This window comes from Hylaeus anthracinus, unplaced genomic scaffold (assembly GCF_026225885.1).
Source record: "Hylaeus anthracinus isolate JK02 unplaced genomic scaffold, UHH_iyHylAnth1.0_haploid 4, whole genome shotgun sequence".
In the NCBI taxonomy this organism is placed as follows: Eukaryota; Metazoa; Arthropoda; class Insecta; order Hymenoptera; family Colletidae; genus Hylaeus; species Hylaeus anthracinus.
Genome location: NW_026535289.1, coordinates 8,096,193 through 8,116,947, shown reverse-complemented (window position 1 = coordinate 8,116,947; position 20,755 = coordinate 8,096,193). Strand labels below are relative to the sequence as shown.

Genomic DNA, 20,755 nt, shown 5'->3' with positions numbered 1-20,755 from the left:
AAGAGTATGTTTCACATATTAATTTCAGTAGCAGAAACATAAGTGGCATGCATTTTTGGGACGACCTGATACACAGCTATCTTTGCGATCCAATATTACTCTGTGTTTGACGACTATACCTATCGTAGCTTGATTCTCACGATACACATAGATGCGCCCTCTAAAAAGAGGACGCCACAGCCGACTGGTTAAAAAAAAATTCAAATATCAGTAGTGTAAAACCATGGGAAAATTATATTAACAATATAGTTTCCTTCTACTCTGTCGTAAGATTATCAAAAGGATCAAACAATGCAACATATTTTTCCTACAAGGAATGATCCCCAAACCATTCAGTCAAACAATTCTTTTTCCTTCCTCGAACTCATTCATAAGATACAGTCCCCTCTATCACCTGTCTCGACCTGGGGAACGAGAACAAGCGCACAATTGCGACATCAGTCAAACGATCCCCGAAAGCTCAGTATCGTCGCCAGAAACGATCGAATCATTAGCCCGTGACGCAGTCTTGACGAGTCTTCTCCTGGACAACTCACTCGGGGTCGTGGTCGCGTTGGATGCAACGAACCGTCCTCGAGCTCGTTTTGCGCTGGTGCGCAGTGCTCCGTCAGGTGTTGACGGCTTGTCGGACGAACAGGTACTCCGAGAACTGTTGTCCCTCGACGCCGCCGCCGTTGCTGGCCACCACGCGGAAACCAGCGTTCAGAAGCCTTGCGATGGCCTGGACGGAGTTCAGCTTGCAGTATCCGTTCAATGGGAACCTGATCACGTGACGGGCATCCTGTTGGTGCCAGGCGACTCCTGACCTAGCGTCGATCACAGCTTGGGTAGTTTCTGGGAACACCTCGTCGAGCAGCGCTCGACCTCCCGACAGCATCACTCGTTCGCCTAAATCTGGGCTGACGTGGAGGGCGACGCACTCGTAGTTACAGTTTCCGTCGTTGTTGCGAAGCTTGTCGGTGTCCCGGTTGCAGGGCACCGTCGTGCACCCCGTTCCGCGGCTACCCAGTTGGTTGGACGGCGGTGGACTCGGCGAGGACGAGGACATCGTCGTCGTCGTCGTCGTCGAGCCGTTTTTTATGCGCTCCTTCTTCATCTGCTCCAGCTGCCTGCACATGGCTGCAACAGAGGATCGTTGGATTGTATTTTGGGCTAGTTGCATAGTTTGGGAACGTCGTGAGCTAAGCTACCGTGTCTGTCCACGACTCGCTGTTTCTACTTGCATTAGGCCTTTACCACGCTTGAACTCGACTTGATTGTTCGAGTCGAGTCGAGCGTTTGAATTTCCAAACTACTTGAAATCGACGGACTGTTCGAAAAAAATGCGAATTACTCGAAAAAAAATCAAACGGTTCAAATATTTGAGCCCTCGTAAAACAAAGTCGATCTTTAAAAAGTTATTCTAAAACTTCGATTAATTACTTCACGAAGAATTATTTCCTTCACTCATACATCCACAACATACGCAGATAAATATTTCATAAATTAACATAATAATACCAACAATTTATTTAGCACAAGTGCGCATCTTTTGCATATCCGTACCTCAAAGGCAAACTATGTTTACTGTATACTTCGGGGACCGAGTACCTTAAATAGCAATGAAAAGTATAACATTAGTTAAGCCACTCAACGTGTTTATCCCTAAATTGAAAAATTATCTTCGGAACGTCCAGAGAAAGTGGGGTATGTTGATTTAACGAGATCGAACGATACAACAGTTATTGCAATTCCACGACTACGAAAGCGTTTGTTATGATTCCCCGTTATCGAGATATTGGCGTTTAATGCGGTATAATATGAATTTCCTGAGCTGCTGGTATTGCCGGTTAATGGCAGGAAAAATGATCCAAGGAGAGATTCCGGCGCTCAGATAGCACGATTTATCGACTTTGCACGGTGATCTTTCGCCTGGCTACAGAAGCCAAGGAAGTTGTCTGTCTGGCGCACGGTGTCCAGCAACCGTTCAGATTTTCGTCCGAGATTAAATAATAACGGCTTTTCTGGATAACGTCTTTTGTTCAATTTAACGGTATGCTTTCGTAAAATTAATTACAAAAAGTTCAAGAAATTTTGAATTGTCAAAATAAGATTATTCTTCATCTGTAAGATCTTGTTAATTAAAAAATGTTCTACAATTCACAGAGAAGTGTACGAATGATCATTTTTGGACAAAATAGATCGAGAAAAAGAAAAGAAATTCTCTTACGTGCAATGTCGAAGTACCGCGCTTCTTCCAGCAGCAGATCCAAATCGGCAAAGTTCTCCGGTATAAGGAGACGGGAGTTCCTCATAAAATTCAGTATGTGTCTGAACATCCCTCCGTCCCTGTCGATGAAATAGTGCTGCTTCAGGGAGTCTAGAACGATGGGGATGCTGCCATTGAACAATTTTGCTAACCTCGATTCCGGATATCTGCGAAAAAAACAATTAAAAACTTAACATCTTGAACAAGTTAATCAAGAACAAAGAAGATCATTGTTTTCTTAAGAATTAACGCTAGTATCCTCTAAGAATAGTAAATAGTGCTCCTTCTCAGAAGGATATCTTCACTATAAATTTACCAAGAGCAAACAAAAACAAACAACAGAACGTCATAATGAGTTACCAACTCATAAGGGGTATCTAATACAACGTTAAACCGAAGGCCTCCATTCAATAAATCATTGTTTTCTTATTCCTTTCGCAGTTGGAGTTGTTGATTTCCTCAACACGTTCACATAAGTTACCCAAATGAAGCAAGACACGCGTACAATAATTTCGCGTTTATAGTTCCATTAATAATTCTTACATCTCTGAGCGAAGGAACGTTGTTCGCGAGCTTGTACGGCCCGTGGCATTTCGTATCGTCTTAAATCTCGTTGGTCGACTGGCAACGATGAATCACCAAGTTGTTTCCCGGAGGATCGAATATTCCGTGTAGCGACATATAAATTACGCTTTCGAATTGACGAGGTTCTCGTTGAGATGGGCAGGTGCCGATGGCCACCTGCCAAAATCGCTCCCAGTTAAAGACGACGCCTCGGCTCAAGGGTGCCGCAGCTGTCGCAGTTCTGAAATTTTTAACGAAGTCGCGTCCACGGTTCGCTTTAATTGACGATCACCGACACACCGGGACGATTAACGTCACGTCGTAAATGCGCCGTTTTGTCATGGATCGTTGCGCCGCTAAGTAAAGGGTATCGATGCGACGGGCCCTCGACTTATTATTTTATCGAATCAATGAAAATGTAATGGTGATTTCTTCAGAGAACAGTTCAGTGTGTCTGAAAGAAAATGGCAGTTTCTCGTCGTAAACCAGAAAGTGATCTAAGTAGGGGGTTCTCACCTGCTCGCGTCGCTTTTTGATATTTTTCAAATTTCACACGGGAAGTACGGTCCCAATCAGGTAATACATATTCGAGCAGTGTCTCCTACTCGTACGAGATATAAAGAGTAATTTTTAACCTTGCCGGGTAAAGAAAGTCCTGGGAAGAACGGGATCTTGCGAGTGAAACAAGAACAATCAAAGTTCTTAAGTTTTACAGTTAACCCTTTGGTCTACAACCACTAGTGAGACTCGCAGTAAGAAATCCATAAAGAATAAACACGAATCTGACTCTTGGTACTTTGTTCAGACTTCCTACCTTCCTATTTACTATGGCTCGAGCAATCGGAAGGTAGCGCATTGGTCAAAGGGTTAAGTCGACTTCGAAGATCTGTATTTTTTTAAAAATATCGAGATTCACGTAACGATGACTTAAACCCCTCCTACTTTTACATGGACTGCATCATAATTGAATCTCATGAAAATCCTTCGAGAGAAACGGCCAATTTAATGAGGAATGACCCAGACGTCAAATGAACCGCAGATACGATCGTGGCGCACCGTGTAACTATTATATATTAAAATACCTTCGCAGCCTGAGATTATTACGCGCGCGATTTCGATCGCTCAATCCCGTGGCAACGATCGATTATCGTCATCGCCGGCTTCGAATTTCATCTCTTTATTGCGGCTACCACGCCGCGGGACTGGGAGAGACGTAGCCATCATTTTCGTGAAAGCTGGCGGATGCCTTCTGAAGTATACGAGACAGAGAAAAAACTGGCATCGAGGAATAAGGAGAAGCGTTGCGAGAGGAGAGCTTGTTGAAATCAATGAAAGAAAGGAAACGAAACATATGAGAAAAGAGTTAAACATTTTGGACTGGAAGTTAGACACCTTGGAAGGCTGGAAAGTGTCTCATCATCGATGGAACGTTTAAGAAACAATGCATTACATAACGCATTATCGTATTTGCATTTGCCCTCAGGGGCTGTAGCTATGTTTGATTGCAGCTACAGTACGGGTTTAGCAACCCCGAGGTACCCGAGCTATAGGGGGGCCAGTGGGCCCCGATAGACTACTGGCATACCTAATGAGAGAATTATGAAGAGATGGTTGAAAGTAAATGCAAATACAAAGTTATATAAAGCAAGAATTACATGAATATAAAGAATGAACAAATGTAAAACTGGTACAATAAGTGATATAGTCAAGTTATTCAACTTTGCACCCTTATAAGTAGAACTTCCTCACTGACTCACTCATATTTGCATGACAATATGCGTCAGATTCGTACAATTAAACAAAGCAGAAAGTGAAAAAGCAAAATAGATTACAAATAGTCGAGAAGCTTCCAGTTGTGGGCCAATCAAATAAAATAGTACTGGTTTATCAGTTGCCTCCGGGTCAAATAAAATCTTTCGAGGATTAAAAAGCATCGATGCAGCGGATACGGATATGTAAATCTAAATAGTCGACGTCGGATCGCGCCACCTTTTCCGGCTCCTTTAGAAAGTCCCCGTGACATTTTCGAGCGCGTTGCGTCGCCGACCGAGAGCTCGACTAGTCTCGCACTCGATACGTCGTATCTGAGAATTGCATCTCGATATATAATGACACAGAGACAGCGAGCGTTGCAACCGCGATGCATAGCTGTTGCGATGAGTTTCGTCACGAGATTAATCTCGCAATAAATTGACGCCAACATGCGTGAATTAATCCTAGCCGCGACGGGGAATGAAAGACGCGATACGATTCGCGCTCGTTCGAACTGCAAAATACGTTTGTGGGTAGGCGATCAGGGGTTCCCTGAAAGTGGATCAAATTTTAGTGGTATAATAGAAGGCAGACACACGATAAGATAGAGACGTTGTTGGCTCGATTAAATTTGATAAGAAGAGAGGTATTTTCAGGAATTCTTTGTAAAGAAACCGTACGATGAAATGTTCTCAAATTTTCGTTATGCTTTATGGAAGATTTAAATGGACGAAAAGAGATCTCACAGAGACATAAACATTGGGTTAACGTTGGTGTTCGTAGCAAAAGTGCATATTCGAAATAAAGAAACGCCATGATGTTCCTCAGTTGAAGTTTAAACTTAAGGGTTCCCAGTGTCCCCACATTTGAAGTCCGTGGCTAATTTTTGAAACGTTTCTTAACTTAAAAATTTCACAGTGCCACTCCTTCTTCAACACATTAATCGCCACGTCACCCATATATGGGCGACAGTGCTTTTTGCTGGAGAACTAAAAAAGTTCATTCTGAATGTTGAGTGTGAAAGAAAATAAATTTTAACGAAATCCTTGAATTTCGATGAAGTTACAAATATAAATACCACAATAAATGTTTGATTACGTAGTTTTCAGAAGGCTGCAAAAAAAATTTAATCACAGTAGAAATTGTCGAGAGTATTGTCCTGGCAGTCAACGTGTTAACTTGTCCAACACTAAATTTATAACGAAGTTCCTCGACACCAAATTATCATTCTTCGAGCCGATCGCGAACTCCTGCGCTGATCGTGTCAATAGCGAGGAGAGGAGGATACATCGATGCATTTTTCGATACCAGCCGGCACGTTTCGCGCTGCGCGGCCGAAGGTCGTCGTAATTTAGCATATAATAGACGAGTGGCCTGGAAAAAGGACGAGGAGGACAGAGAGAGAAAGATAGAGAGGACGGGGGCGCTAAAGAGGAAGGCCGCCGGGAGAATCGAGCTCGGAGAAGGAGAGAACAAGAGCCCCGGAGAACTCGGGGTTCTCTTCGTGTACCTCGACGGTGCGTTATGGCACAACGAGGGGGAAATACCGACGTAGGTATCCGGTGCCCCCTCGGGCCGGTTCCCATACCTTCCACGGCGATAACATATAATAACGACGGCCTCGTGGAGCCCGTGGGCGATCTGACTTCAACGGGGTGGGAGAGAAAGGGAATACACCGCGGGGTAGGTACGACGCTATACGTGTACACAGACGAAGAGGATAATATCACGGTCCCTCTTTCTCTTTCGCTCTTTTCGATGCCGCGAATCTCGGCAGCGGACGAAGAAAGCGCTGGTAGACCGAGAAAATGAAAATTCTACGAATCTCGTTTCGAAAACTGCGCTGTAAAAACACGGTATCAAATATTAGTCGTTCTGGAACCTGATACCAACCTGATTTCCTGCTCGAGCAGGCTTTGTCGCGGAAGTACTATGGAAAATACAAAGGGAGCGACGATTGGTGTCCGAGAGATATACACTGGACGAGGAAGAACGGAAGAAGGGTGGCAGGATGTGCGACTCGAACCTCGCGGGACCCCCTCAAACAGGATGGCTTCTGGCGAACCACCTGGACTGGAATTAAATTGTCGATCGGGAGAAATGTGTATTTAGAGGTCATGTTTATTTTTTCTCAAATCTATATAGAAAATTAGATTAACCTCAGGTTCCCGAATAGAGTGAATTCGCTGATCGAAAATTACCTTGAATTCAGCTCAACGACTTTCGATAAACAATTTCAAAAATAATTACTTATTTCAAAGAATAAATTAGTAGATAATATCGTCTCTCTTCTCCTCTCGAAACGCCTTCAAAACATTAATCTCTATATCACGTGAAGTACCACAGAGCGCTAACCTCGAGTTCTTCGAGAAAGGAACATTGTAGCAAGTTTGGGGTCACAAATTGGGCATGGGTTCACCCGTCTACATAATCGCGGTTGTGTAAAGCCAGTCACGTAAGACACACACGTACGTGTGCACGTGTACCAAAAGCAGAGCAGGAATCTGAGTGATGTGAGCCGATCGTTTAGCGTTTTCCCATAGCGAGCGGATCTGACCCGGGATCGGACCTTGGTCGGTCGGTGGGCCCAAGAAATAGCCTGGGGTAATCACGGCGCTCGTCCTCCGCCCCTGGTACCGTTTCCTCCCCCGCACAGCCACCCTATCCGCGCGAGGATAGCCACAAACAACGCGCTCTTCGCCTGCGAGCGCATACATCCTGCTCTTCCTCCCTTTTGTTACCCGTCCGTTTTCTCGCTTTTTTCACCTCTCAACGCGGCCGAGCCGCATCTATTCGCTGCCATCGTTCTTCATCCTCTCCTTTTTCTTCCTTTTCGTCGCTCCGTTCGTCCTCGAACCCGATCTTGCTCTGTCAGGTTCGTCCATCGCGCAGGATCGTCGGTATTAATTGCATTATACGAACACATTGGATTTTGGGTCTCTGCTTTCGACTATAAAATATGGCGGAAGTTCTGCGATGGCTTGACATAGTTTCGATAGGAGTGGTTGTATTTCTGCACAGGAGGTGCTGGGATGTTCTAGATCAGAGATGGAGAACCTTAGGCTTGTCTATGTTCATTCTATTGGCTAGTTACAAACAAGATACAATTTTCTTTTTCTTTTTTCAAATGGAATCTTTCTGTAATATGGCCGTTACGGTGAATGTGAAAAACTGGGTATTATGCATAATCCCTACTAAAGTTGGTATGTGACTTAAAATAACCGTTAATTGAATTTTTAGTTTTAAATTATAAAATATTGTGATTCGCAGTCTCTCGCGTGATAGTGTCCAACAAAAAACTAGGTCCAAACCTACTCAGACAGTACTTCCGTGTAGACAGCATATGCATTAACAAGTTTATCGCATTCCCCATTACGAGTTGGGGATTATCACCAACTTTAGTGGGGATTATGCATAATCACCGCATTGATCACATTCACCGTAGCATAGCTACAAGAAGTGGCAAGAAAATGTCTCGAATTTAGCCTTCTCCGATATTCAAATCTTCCTCCACCTAGTAACTACTTGTTGCTCTTCTCTTTCACTCTAATTCTTACCACAGAAACCATTCTTCTACTCTTCAACCCCTTCGCAAATTTCTCGTGCCAACACTCAAGACACCCCTGTCGAGAACGTTTGTTCAAGAAACGTTTCTTCACGCTGTTCTAACCACGCTCAGGTGCACCATCGACCTACTCTCCTCGCATTCCCAAATATCTCCCAGGAAATTTTCCAACAGGAGGTTGCTTCAGCCGGTAATTTTACGCGATCCACGTCGCGTACGCGCTCGTGCAAGCGATGCATAAAATATATGCCGGCGTGTTCCATCCGTGAGAGGCAACAATGGATGCACCTTGGGCGCGTGTGCGAGGCGCTCTGACCAATACAAAATCGCTTTGTCAGAGTCGAGCAAATTGCACGTGCCGGACCGAAGGGTGAGGAAACGAGGACTCTCGGTTGGATCTCCATGGGATACCCCGAGGGGCCTGGCGAACTCTTTGCCAGGACTTCGCAGGATGATCGACGACGTTTTAGGGATTATGCGATACCGGAAGCGCAAACTAATGATCGTCGGTTACGTAATTCCTGAAAATGTCCACGGTGAAACGACCGCGCCAACACGTAACATTAATTTCAGAACGGAATAACCCTTGAAAAGATGGCTAATACGATGATTCGACTTCGTTGCGGGTTTTATTAATGGCAGCCGCAACGGGTTACGTCGGAACGGACGTTTTCGCTGTGAAATATGAAGGGACGAACGAATGCGGATTCCGCGCTCCCGCGAGTGGTCTTCTTTTGCAGAAACGATTCTCTGAAGGGCGAATATTGTAATACAGTAATTCGAGACAGCCACGTCGAGTGAGATTTATGTTACGTCGGATGATTTATCGAACGACGCGAGCAAATGGTCGCTTCTGTAGAACACCGTACCTTTGACGTACGCTGTAGGCATATGAAGTGGGTGTGCTCGCGTTTGTCAGTTTAATATTTGCAGTTTTACGTGGTTTTTTCGAGTAATTAGAGCGCGGTCTATCTATGTAGTTTCTTGTTCCTTATGATGCGCGGTGCTCGCGAAACTGCTCTGGCTTAGATGACATTTACCGTCGCGATCTCTAAGGCGGGACGTTGGTAATTAATTATTTCTCGCCCATTCATGTTGTAACGGTTGTTACGAACCGATTACCTTCGGGCATCGTTCTGGTGAATTACGAGAAGGTTAGAGCCAGAAGTGGATCTGTATAAGATCTCAGTAAAGATAACGCGCAAGAATAAAGGAAAGGAAGTTAAAAGAAGCGAATTGAATTAATCATAACTATTGTAGAATAGTCAAAGGCATTTGGCGTTAACGATCCAATTTGTATGATTACTAATGTACATTTCTTCCTATTTTGTTGTTTCCAAATTTGATACCATTATATTTTAATGATTTACAAATAATAGGAAGATACACTTTTATCTTCGTTTCTGCTGTTCCTCCAGTTGTAGCAAGAGCCTGAAACGCAGTCTAATTTAACTTCAACTTTATTCAGTCTCATAAATATTCGTACCATCTAGATCTATTAACGAAATTTTATATTAAATGTAAAGTAAATTAAAAGTAAAGTCTATTTCTGTATAAATGCATAATGAAGTATTTATTTGAAAATATTAAACCAATCATTTAATTTAGACCGAGTTCTTCAATAAACTTAGAGTATACGAATACTTATTGGACTAACTGTATATCCATGATTTTCTGTGCCCCTTCTTGGGCCTTAACATTGCATTAAACATCGATGCCGCAAACGATATTGATAACGATATCATATCGAATCCCGTTTCTATTACATTTTACACGCGAACCTTTCTATCTCCTCGTTTTCTCGATTATTCATGACGCATCATTGTTTTAGTGGCATCGAGGGATTCATGAATATTTTCACGATTGCTTGCGTTTCGCGACGTTGTAGCCTTATCGGTCCGCGATCACGGCGCTCGATCATCGTTATTATTGCAGGCAATTGTCGTTCGTTTCTCGACTGGCGTATAAATTCTCGTAGGTGTCTCGACCGCGAGGTACGAGTATCTTCGATGCGATCTTCGCCAATGTCGTTACGCGTCGGCGATGATTTACCCAGCGTAAATCAATTTCGTGGGTAACACGGGTGTGAGAGGGTGGGGCATCGTTTTGCACCGTTCCCCGGATTGCTAGATCGCTGTTGATAGCTGATACACGCATCTCCATCTCTAATTGAATCGATGATCCTTATCTGTTCGCGAGAAAATTGATATTTACTGCTTTCGTAGTCCAGTCGAGGGTTTCGAGGTCCCGTTGCAATTGCCAGGGCCGATTACACTATTTTTTACTCGGGTTTTCAACGCGATAATTATAATATCTCAGTCCTCTCTTATCCTGCGATATCCAGTGAAATGGATTACAAGAAATTATGGTTTCTTTGGTACAAGAACAATCTTTGGCAACTAGTTGTGCGAATAGTTGTCTACCTACAGTTAAATATAAGAACATTAGGTACTTGAGAATTTAGATAAATTCTTGAGTTAAATTTTTTTGTTGTCACTTAAAGTGACGATCGTCGAATACGACAGTTAGTTTGTGCATGTGCTGTAATTACTTGCAGCAAATGTTACAAGTTTATTATCTTCTACGCGGTACAGTACTTCAAGTTGGTTACGACGTCTGATCGGAGTGGGGCGTTTCAGGTGCAATTTGTTTCGCAATCTAATAGGTGAAAGGTGTAACTTACTTATCATACAATGCGTTATGCACCGTAATGATTGCAACGTGCAGACTTTTACTGCCTTTCTCCGCTACCTTTTTGCTCGATGCTTAGACACGTGTGCAATCCATTACTCTGCAGACAAATGATTAGTTTTTTTCTATGATTAGGTGTTTCTTCCTCTCGACATTTCAAAATTAAACTTTTTGCTCCACAGTGTGTATTACATATCCCAGCATAGCTCTGAACGTGAGTTCAATTTTCTCTCTATAAATGATATTTCATGTTTTCGTTCAGAGTTGCAGCTTTCTCTAACCAGATCCAGTACAACTCGAATGTCTCCCATGTGTTACGCGAAGGACAAAAGAAAATTCATGTTCGTAGACTCCGTTGAACTTAAAGTGTTACGCGTAACGTGGTGGCACGAACGACATGTAGTCCTGGGACTGAAGCCTTTCGACTTAGGTCACATCCGCGCGATTTCCTCGCGTTCTCCGCAACGCTATCGAGAGCGGGGCAGCAATCTCGCGATACTTTCGACAAAACAATAAGGTCGACGGCATGTAATGAGGGAGGAATCCGCAATCGAGCGTGACGAAGAAGACGGAGAGGTTGTCGAGGCGGTTTTCTACGATATCCGCGACCGACAGCTCCGTTCACCTCTTTTCTCCTCGCTCCTGCGTCGCGACACCTATCCTTGCTTGTCATTTATCGCTTCCAGCGTTCCCTGGTACTAGAATCTGGACGATGCGGTATATCTCGCTTGTAGATCGATTCCATGTGAAGCGATCCAATCGCTAGTTAACTCGATCTATTCCGTAAAATGTTAAATGATGGTTTGCAAAGATTCTGGTACTAGAATCTGGACGAAGAAACATCTATTAGTTAAAGATCGATTCGATGTGAAGTGACCCTATCACAAGTTGAGCTGGTGCAATTCTGTAAAGCTCTAATCGACAGTTTGCAAAGATTCTGTCTTCTCCTTAATGGGTAGGCCAACAAATCAATCTCCCGTCAATTTCTCGAACAGTCAATTGTATGAATTATTGGAAAAAGCATCATTAGATGACCGTCCCACGTGGTTTATGCATGACGTTGCACGGAGCCATTTCAACTACGTAGTCGGACAGTTCTCGAACGATTTTCTAACAGATGGTTAGGTCGTGCATGACCTATCGGATCCCGCCGTTTCTCCTGTTTCTTATCTCTCAACTGCTACGCTTATCTCCATACTTTATTAGCCCCATTATCGGATAATTGATACCAATTGCAGCGAAGCTATCGGTACTCCGCGACGCGTAAACCCGCTTAATTGATTGTAATGTTGCTATCGGATCGATTCGGAACACCGTTCGAATTTATTATCGCGTCTTTATGGTTCTTAATCGTTGAGGAGTCCTGGACGCGCATACTTGCCGCGATCTTATGCAATGGTGGATTTCGCAAGTGTAGTTCGCTCTAAACCGTTGGGTGTTTTTTAATCTGTCTAGTTTAAATTGTTGCTTTTGAAGATAAGGTTGCTGGTATGTGAATTTATACTGTTTGTTAGTATTCAGGACAGGAATTTTTTCGTTATATAGCACTTAGGCGTAGAAAATATACTTAGAAGATTGATCCACTTGCAAATAAAGAAAAATTGCCAATTTATGTGAAAAATTCACTCACTCGTTGCCGCAATTTTTGCCTAAAGTTTAAAGTACTTCACGTAGGATCCTGTCAGAATTTCGAAGTAGCGAAACAGTACTAACAGTATTGAACAATTACACAGTCGCGTGGGCAGGTCCGTTGTCGAGCGATAATCGCGAATCCATTGTTTCGGTCGATTCGTCTATTGGTAACGGGACTGGCTCGTAAATCTTCGCAGGCTCATCATAGCGGGAAACGAACCCCACTGACAAACCAGAGCCCTCGGTGTCTCTGTCAGTGATTTCGTTAACGACGCAACGATAACGGGTCGTTGCTTGTCAATTGGAATTAGCTTTCCCACGGACGTACAACGGTCGTACCCGATCCTCCCGCGATCTCGTGCAACTAACGATTCTCTTAGCCGACAGGGACACCAGATATCCATTCACGTCGAGATTGGTTAGCTTACGGATAGTCGATGGTAACGAGCATCGACGTGAACGTCGCGAGATGACTGCGTAACTGTATTGTCGTGACATCCTGCGTACCGTATTACGCGGGCATCCTCTGCGTTCATCCTGCGGCTACCGTGGGAGTCGCTCGACCAGGGACTGCCGTACTCGAGGAAATTTATTAATCGGGAGCTGGATCGTTCCGATGCTGGACGGGAACGGTGCATCAGGGGACGAATTAAGCGACAATTAAACGGAAGAGTCTACAAGGACTATAATTTTAATTTAGGGGATCTCGTTGAAGACACTACTCAACAATTTTAATTTTCGGAAGTTCATAAGATCCTCACTCCAATAATTAGTCATTTAATTATTCAATTGATTCATAAGATTCTGACTTTCACGACTTTCAAATCAGAGTAGAACTATCCTCTTTAAAGAAGTACACTTAAAAGCATTTCATTTACAATCAGGGTTTAGCAATGCCAGCGAAAACTTGAAATGCTTTCCCGAAAGGATGCTATATCCTTGCCAATATCTACTTGGCGTTTTATCATATTCCCCGAGTGCGTGTTCCTCCGAACAAAGCAAGCTCAATTAGCTCGGCTACGTTATCGTCGAACAGATTTTTGCGATCGAGCGCCGCTTAGATGGGCTCTGGGGATCGTTCGAGGAGATTAGAGTTCCGCCGCGGTGCAAAGCGCAGTTGTGCTTTCATGTTACGTCTCTTTTATGCATAAAGTGCACGGGTATATCGCAAATAGCCTTTGGACACTGTCGGGTATAGTAACGGTGTGCCTGATTGCGAGCGATATGTTCTGTGAGATATGGCCTACTACGAACATCCTGGAGCGTTGTCGATGGTCACGTTTCCGCGATCCGGACATCACGCTCCCTTTCTACTCTCTCGTGGCAGAATTCTTCGCGAAACGAACAATGTTTTCGCGGGAACACAATACCTCGGCGCTAGAAATTAATTCAAAGACAAGATAGAGCGGTTTCCAGATCTCTTAGCAGCTTGATTTCGTAATCTCACGCGATCTCTCGCTTGTTTGCAGTCAGCCTCGGATTTTAACTCTGTTGCAATTGCAACGTTCATAGAGTCTTCAATATTAGGTTTACGGAGTATGATTTTCAAATTCAGAAGGATTTATAGAAACGGTTTATATCTTTCGCCAATATGCTGATTTTTATGCATATTAAAAGAGAATCATATATCCAAATTGATTTTTGTTCAAGCTTCCTGATTAATTTCAGTAAATCGACTTCACTTGGCATTACTTCAATAATAGAAATCTGATCAGAAATCACTGTGAACCTAGTGTCAAAAAATATAAATTGTAACGTTTGTAGATCGTGAGTCATTTAAGAAGTACAGAGATCAATCAACCCATCAACATCATGTTCAAGATATCTAGCGAGTTGTCAAATTGCGCGAATCGATGTCGCAAGACGGAATTTATTTCTTCGTGTTGAAAAGTGGCCATCAATCTCGACCTATTCATCAAAATCACGGAGATCATAATTGTGTTATTCCACGTTTCTACACCTGACTTTGGAAAGCGTTCCCCGCGTCATTCGGAATTTATGCCCACAAGAAGTGCAACGCTCAATCATCGGACCGTGTAACGTCATTTGGACGCTTTCGTGCCGCGTGTCCGTAGAAAAATTCGCCAAGACCGCCATATGTCTTCTCCAAAGAGACAGCAATTTGAATTACTCAGACTGCTCGCCGCGAACAGTGATAAATAAAATCCGTGCTCCCCATCGTAACGGAAATTTCAGCAATTTGTACGTAAGCATGAACACTCCTACTTTTTTTTGTATCGCTATACGACGTTGACAACAACTTCGGCCATCTCCGTTCAGTCGAGGTCACTTTTCTCGGTTGGAATTCCGTTGAATCGTAAATTGTTGGAATGTCTTTCGTGTTTCGAGTAACGAGAAAAAATAATTCCCAACTCTATCTGACATTCATTATCTCAGATTTCACTTTCGTGCGCGTAATAAATTAGAATGACAGTCGCGTGGTCGTTCTACGGCAGTGGTGGCTTTCCACGAGTCGCGAAACCGCGCTCCAGCATCTCGCGTGTTATTAAGCGTTTCGACGCTGGGTTTTCGCGTGTTATAAATATTCAGGTGAAACTCGCGAGTTGCGCGAGTGTGCGTGCAGCGTGCGTGTGCTTACTTCGTCAACGTTTCCAGCGAGGACGTGTATATTGTACCGCCTACGTCGATGTGAACCGGGGCCGTGTACCTGGAAGCAGCCGCCACGCAGGGTATTCCGGTCATCTTCTGGTTGTAGGCCGGCGCGGCCGGCGTCGGAGGCGTCGGCGATGAGGAATTCGACATTGTGGGCGACGTGGCCGGCGAACTGCTTGGCGACAGCAATCTGACAGAGATACTTTCGACATTAGCCACCATCAGGCACCATTCCCTCTGACGTTTGTAGGAAAAATGATGTGGATGCAGGTAACACGATTTTTGAAAAACATTAATAATTATACTTCGGATTTTTATGGATTTATAGAAAATTTGAATGTGAAAGAAACTAAAAAATGCACACATCCCCATCGTTCTTTGTTTGAGATATCGAATAAATAATTCATCCAATTATTTGATCCACATTTTTGAAACTTTATTGGTAGACGTTTGTATTTAATATTATCTCGTGTTCTCGAACAAATCGCAACAAGCCTACTTGCATTATACGATGCATCGTGCGTCTCTTTTCAGCTATGGAACATAAATAAGGGTATATTTACCTCATTTTAATTTGAGCGCTAGGGAACATATTGCGTTGTGGCAGCTCCGCCTTCGCCTCCTTTCCGTCGGCCTCACATTTCCGTCTGCAATTAAAACACCACGTTACGTCCTGTGTATACAACGTAATTTCTTAGAGAAAAGACATATTAATTCATGCATTGAATCATTCTTATTCATTATTAATCCTTAAATGCCTTAATGTTACCATTGCATAATGTTCTTTTGAACAAAAGTTAAAAAAAAAATAAACTTCAGCTGTCAAAATTGTTCAAATAATAAATACATAGTTATTGTTTAAAATTTAATTTGGAAAATCAGGCTTCTAAGGGTTAAATACGAGATCAAATTAAATACGAGCGCATAACTTGTTTACCACAAGTTTCATTAAGGAACTGACTTCGTATAGGACAATGTGTAGGACTTCATACACCTATAACAAACACATCGTACCTTAACACTCATTTTTAATCATTGTACCTCTACCATAAGGCCAACCACTAAAATTCCGAAAGAAATACGAAATACGAAAGAATCCTACCATGATTAAATATTCCAGTGCTACAGAACGTCATCAAAGGTTTTGAAACACCTTCTAGTCCACCCCCGCGTGAAACTGCGAGTGCATGCGGTCAGCACGTGTTCCTCGATGCATTTTTCCCGGCCGATAATCCCGATTGTCCACGTTTCGCGCTCGGACGCAGTTGCAGCTGCCATTTAGAAGTCAAAACGTTGCTCGTTCGCCGCTGACATTAAGCACGGAACTTTCCCCTCTAACGAGGTCGCGTTCGCGCCGATTTCAATCGCCCAGAGCTTGATTTAATTTATCGACGCTCACGGTTGGTCGCTGGCGACGATAAGGCTGATTTAGCCGCGCATTGTTTTCGGTCGAGCCGACGACCCGTAACGACTCCGAAACCCCCCTCGCCTACTCCACCACGTGGTCGGTTTAACCGGAACATTAACTCGTAAATTTCATACGTATTAATAAGGCAATTAACGGGCGAAACAATATTTAACGAGCGTCCACTCGCGGCCGAGGGGAAAACCAAACTCGACTGGGTTCGAGAAACGAGAAAAGTGGAGAGGCCACGGTGGTTTAAAAAGATCCCGAACTCATTTCCAGCCTGTGTACACAACGAAAACTCCTGCGCTTTGTTCCTTGGACGATCCTCCTTCCTGTGGCTGAGCCCCGAATTTTTCCGCTCGGGATGGCTCCGGGTTAGCTGGAGAGAGCCGGATGGAGAATTAGGTAAAGGAAATTGATTTGTGTCGGTTGACACAAGGAGTTGTACGAACGAGTTTCAGGAGGAGGAAGACTATGGCGCCTAGGAACTTTCGTTTGTTGACCGATTGTTCTCTTTCGGTAGAGCTAACCCCAAATAATGGTCGAGAATGTTAATACCCGGGCTACTTTTCGGGCTCGGTGGTGAATTTAGGCACGAGACTGCGGAGACCACAGCCTTAGGGTTGTACTAGCTACTCTCGTCGGGTGGAGGGCTCGTGGAGATTAATTCGAGGCAATTTGACGAGGTCAGGCACGAGCATGAAACGCTAGCTTCTGTGATGTCTACGTTCTAGTGGTAAACAAGGTTGTTGTTCGACTTTTTCATCTTCTAATGGTGAAAGGATCTTGTGGCCATTGTAGTGGAAGGGTCTCTTTGAATATCACCTCTTGTTTCTATAGTTTTACTTGAGTATAGATTGGTCCAATGTTTAGTTGCACTCGAATCAGTGGATGGCTATTGTTTAGATTTTTCTTGATACTGATTTGAAGATTGCTGGCTACGCAACGACCTAGCGCAACCAGCCAGTCCTGGCTCGAGCTTATGCTCTCGCGGCTGATCACGCGCTAATCGGGTCCTGTGATTTTCGGTAATAATTTAAAAATGAAGTCTCCACCGACGTTTTTGCAAAGGAAATTATTGTTCAGAATCGTCTCAGCTACCCCCATTTCTGGCTCCTACACGAGTTTTGGGACACCCTGTATATCGCGGGGGTATTAAATAATCGAGCCGAAGTACCGTCGACCACGAAACTCGATACGGAAAGAAGGTTCTCGTCGCGGCCGCGATATTTATTTTCAGCCTGTGAAGTCTGCGAGAGTTCCTGCGACGACGTCAACGGGGACGAAGGCGAGGGGGACTGGTTTCTCTTTTCTCCTCCTTTTTCCCTTCTTATTCGTCCTGGTCGCGGTGCACCAGCATGCGCCGTGGCGCATCGCCGCCGGGGCGACGCGAAACGCGATGCAACGGTTTTTCTTGGTCGCTCCCAGACGGAGACTGAGCAAAATTCTCGCGTGGATGAAAAATTTCCGATGGTAAACTAACAAGGAACGAATCTTAATCTTAAAAGTAGTGAAACGATGCATGGTTCACGGCTAGTTGGTCCTAATGTATGGATGAGTGAGTATCGTGGCTGTTTGGTACCATCTTTGTTCCTCGGAGAAATTTTAGTTAAATAGAGTAATAAACAAATGGTTTATTTGGAAATTTGATATACATATTCCAACTACCCAGCATCAACTCGCACAGGATTGATTGAGCCGAACTCTTTTCCTAGAATAGATAAGTACCACTAGGAAAATTAACGCGTAACGCGATGAGAAGTCAGTTCGTCGATACGTTGCTCGAAAAGTGTCTCATTCGTTTCTCTTCTAAAATAAGAATTTCGATGTAAAGGTCTCTCCTAATAGAGCCAACGAAGTACCGTTCACATCTGCGTGGCCTCCATAGCGTAATAGATCTCTAATGATCTATCTAATTGACCCACATTTTAATCTCTATCTCGAGCCACAAATAAAGAACGCCCGACACGGTGTATTAGACACAGACCCGCGAGAGAGTCGATACTGGAACGTTTGATAAATAGTCGAATCACAAAGATACCGACACGAAGAAACGTCGCAGCGATCGGCGCAGTAACGATCATCACGATTCGAATGCCTCTGGGCGGTCGACTCGCGTGTATGCAAGTGCCACTAATAAAGATGCAGTATACCGATGCACGCGTAATTAACCTGGTATCATGATCGCGCGGCAAATCGTGTTCGAGAGTGATCTGAAAGAGGTTAATTATCGACACGCGGTATTCTAGATTTCATGTGTTTTTAGCTCCCGACCTGGTTCATTGGAAAGCAGGTGGATGTATAGGGTGGTCCACTCGAATTGCCTTTGCTATTTTTAAATATTATCTTTAGTACTTAATACATATCGTGTAATGTAAATGATGTCAAAGGTGTCATAGTATTTTAATATTATTCAGCATCATTTTTAGACTTATGAATATTACAATTAAATACATTGAAATTCACAAAGTTGACTGCAAGACTATCATTCTCTTTTTCAGGTCATACATTTTAGTTTACAGTTTATTGAAATGTTTGTACTTCTGAAGGTGATTCAAAACAAAAAATCATCATTTTGCTCTCTATACAAATTTGTATTCTCTACTTCTTCTTAAACAGTGTTTGTTTTAAGACTTCCAAGTATCGCTTTTTATTACTTCACATAACGTAATTTCTAAAGTGGCCAGCTCTTTGACGTTTCGCATCGCGGAAAAGAACTGCGTCGCGTCTCGTGTAAGATTCGCAGCGTGGAAGCGAGGATCGCCAACATACAAAGATAGGACACGGTCGCGCATTACGATAATGAACGCAACGCCCCGGGGGCGTTTGCTGAACGACACTTTAATGCACGCAGATCACATCGTTGAAGTGCCTCGGACATAAAAGCAAATAAAAAAAAAAAAAAAATTAACGCGATGAGGCGTCGCGGTGCGAAATTTCGAAAGCAAAAATTAAAACGGTGCCAGGCAGTACTGGCCAGCGAGATGAAAAATTACGGGCAGGTGACGTTTTTGTTATTGGAGGAAAATTGCGAAAAAATTTTTATACTAAAAGTGAGGAAAATAGGAGCTGTACTGGCTCAGGACTAATGTGCCTGTAGTATTAGAAATAATACCAGAGGGTGTTCGAAGCACTTGCTGTTTGGTTCCACGAATCAATTTTATTATTTAATAACATATCATAAATGTAATAATAGAATCAATAATGCAAACGATTCTACTACATATTTGAGTTATATAACTAATATCATTCCAATTTGCCAGTACTTCCCGAACCAAATCAAATTCCACCTTCTATATGACTTTTTTACTTATTTTGTTTGCTCTACACAAGGAACAACTATCCTCGAATAATTTCAAACAATTCCAAAAACAGCTGAAAAAGTTATTCATCTTCGATACTGTATACAGCGGACTGTCCGCCCTTGTCCGTGCGAGCGTAACTGTAACCAAACGCGGAAGTAGAATGTGCCCGATACTGGGCAGACAGCTACGCAGTAGCATGTAAAGGACGAAGGCGCATTCTTGTTGCATAGGTGATCGTCGCAGTCACTTTGTCGCGTTCTTCTGCGACATTTGTGTGCAGAGCGGCAGCGTGTTTCCAAGTGACCAGCTGCATGCACGTGCGCCTTCAAGATGAGCGTCGCCCGAGGGTACGGACGAGGAGGCGTCTAACACGTTCTGAGGACACGCGCGTGTCCTCAGCGCGTGTACGACGTCGCTGGCTAGAAGTCCACCAGTTAAGTTAGCGTTGGACGCCGCAGAATCGCCGCGGGGCAGTCAGCGTATGCAAATTTGCCTGTTGTCGAGCGCGGGACTACGCATTTCCGGAAAACGTGTCGCCGCGCGTGAAAATCCCGTCGATCCGTCGACGATACCAACTGGAAATCGACGCGAAAAACAACGTTTCCTACGGAAAGTCTTTGGTGTTTGCGTGAGGCTCGAAACCGTGGAAGAAATCGCGAATACTACTTGAAGGAAAGACTCGAATAAAACGCTGAAAATAATGGCTTTATTCACAAATTTATTACGAGTATGTACGCGTTTGTATACGTAATTGAGATTGCAGGAAATAATTTCTGTATAAAAATTCGTTAGAGTTTTTATGTGGTTTTCGTATGGCTTGTTCTTTGAGGTACTTTGCGTGACGTCTAAGTTCTCTTAGAATAATAGTTTTTGAAAATCTAGAATGTTTATTTATGTAATAAATAGAAATCTATTTTTTTTTTCTTGAATCTCTACGTTTAAAGTCGAACGTATAAAGGCGTTTCTGGTGATTGAAT

General features: G+C 43.5%; 1 protein-coding gene across 2 annotated transcripts in view; it reads right to left on the bottom strand.

The window, feature by feature from the left end:
• Positions 1-216: 216 nt before the first annotated feature.
• LOC128894869 (BTB/POZ domain-containing protein Tiwaz) overlaps positions 217-20,755 on the bottom strand; it is a 36,348-nt gene continuing 15,809 nt past the window's right edge. The window contains exons 1-5 of one of the 2 annotated variants that reach the window (XM_054156901.1): positions 16,168-16,225; positions 15,629-15,712; positions 15,052-15,255; positions 2,210-2,415; positions 217-1,119 (exon numbers count right to left, since the gene is read on the bottom strand). In XM_054156901.1, the coding sequence (XP_054012876.1) occupies positions 608-1,119; positions 2,210-2,415; positions 15,052-15,255; positions 15,629-15,657 (951 nt within the window). In that variant the 5' untranslated portion in view covers positions 15,658-15,712; positions 16,168-16,225 and the 3' untranslated portion in view covers positions 217-607. Of the gene's footprint in view, positions 1,120-2,209; positions 2,416-15,051; positions 15,256-15,628; positions 15,713-16,167; positions 16,226-20,755 lie in introns of those variants that run through there. The other variant, XM_054156900.1, reaches the window with a different exon arrangement.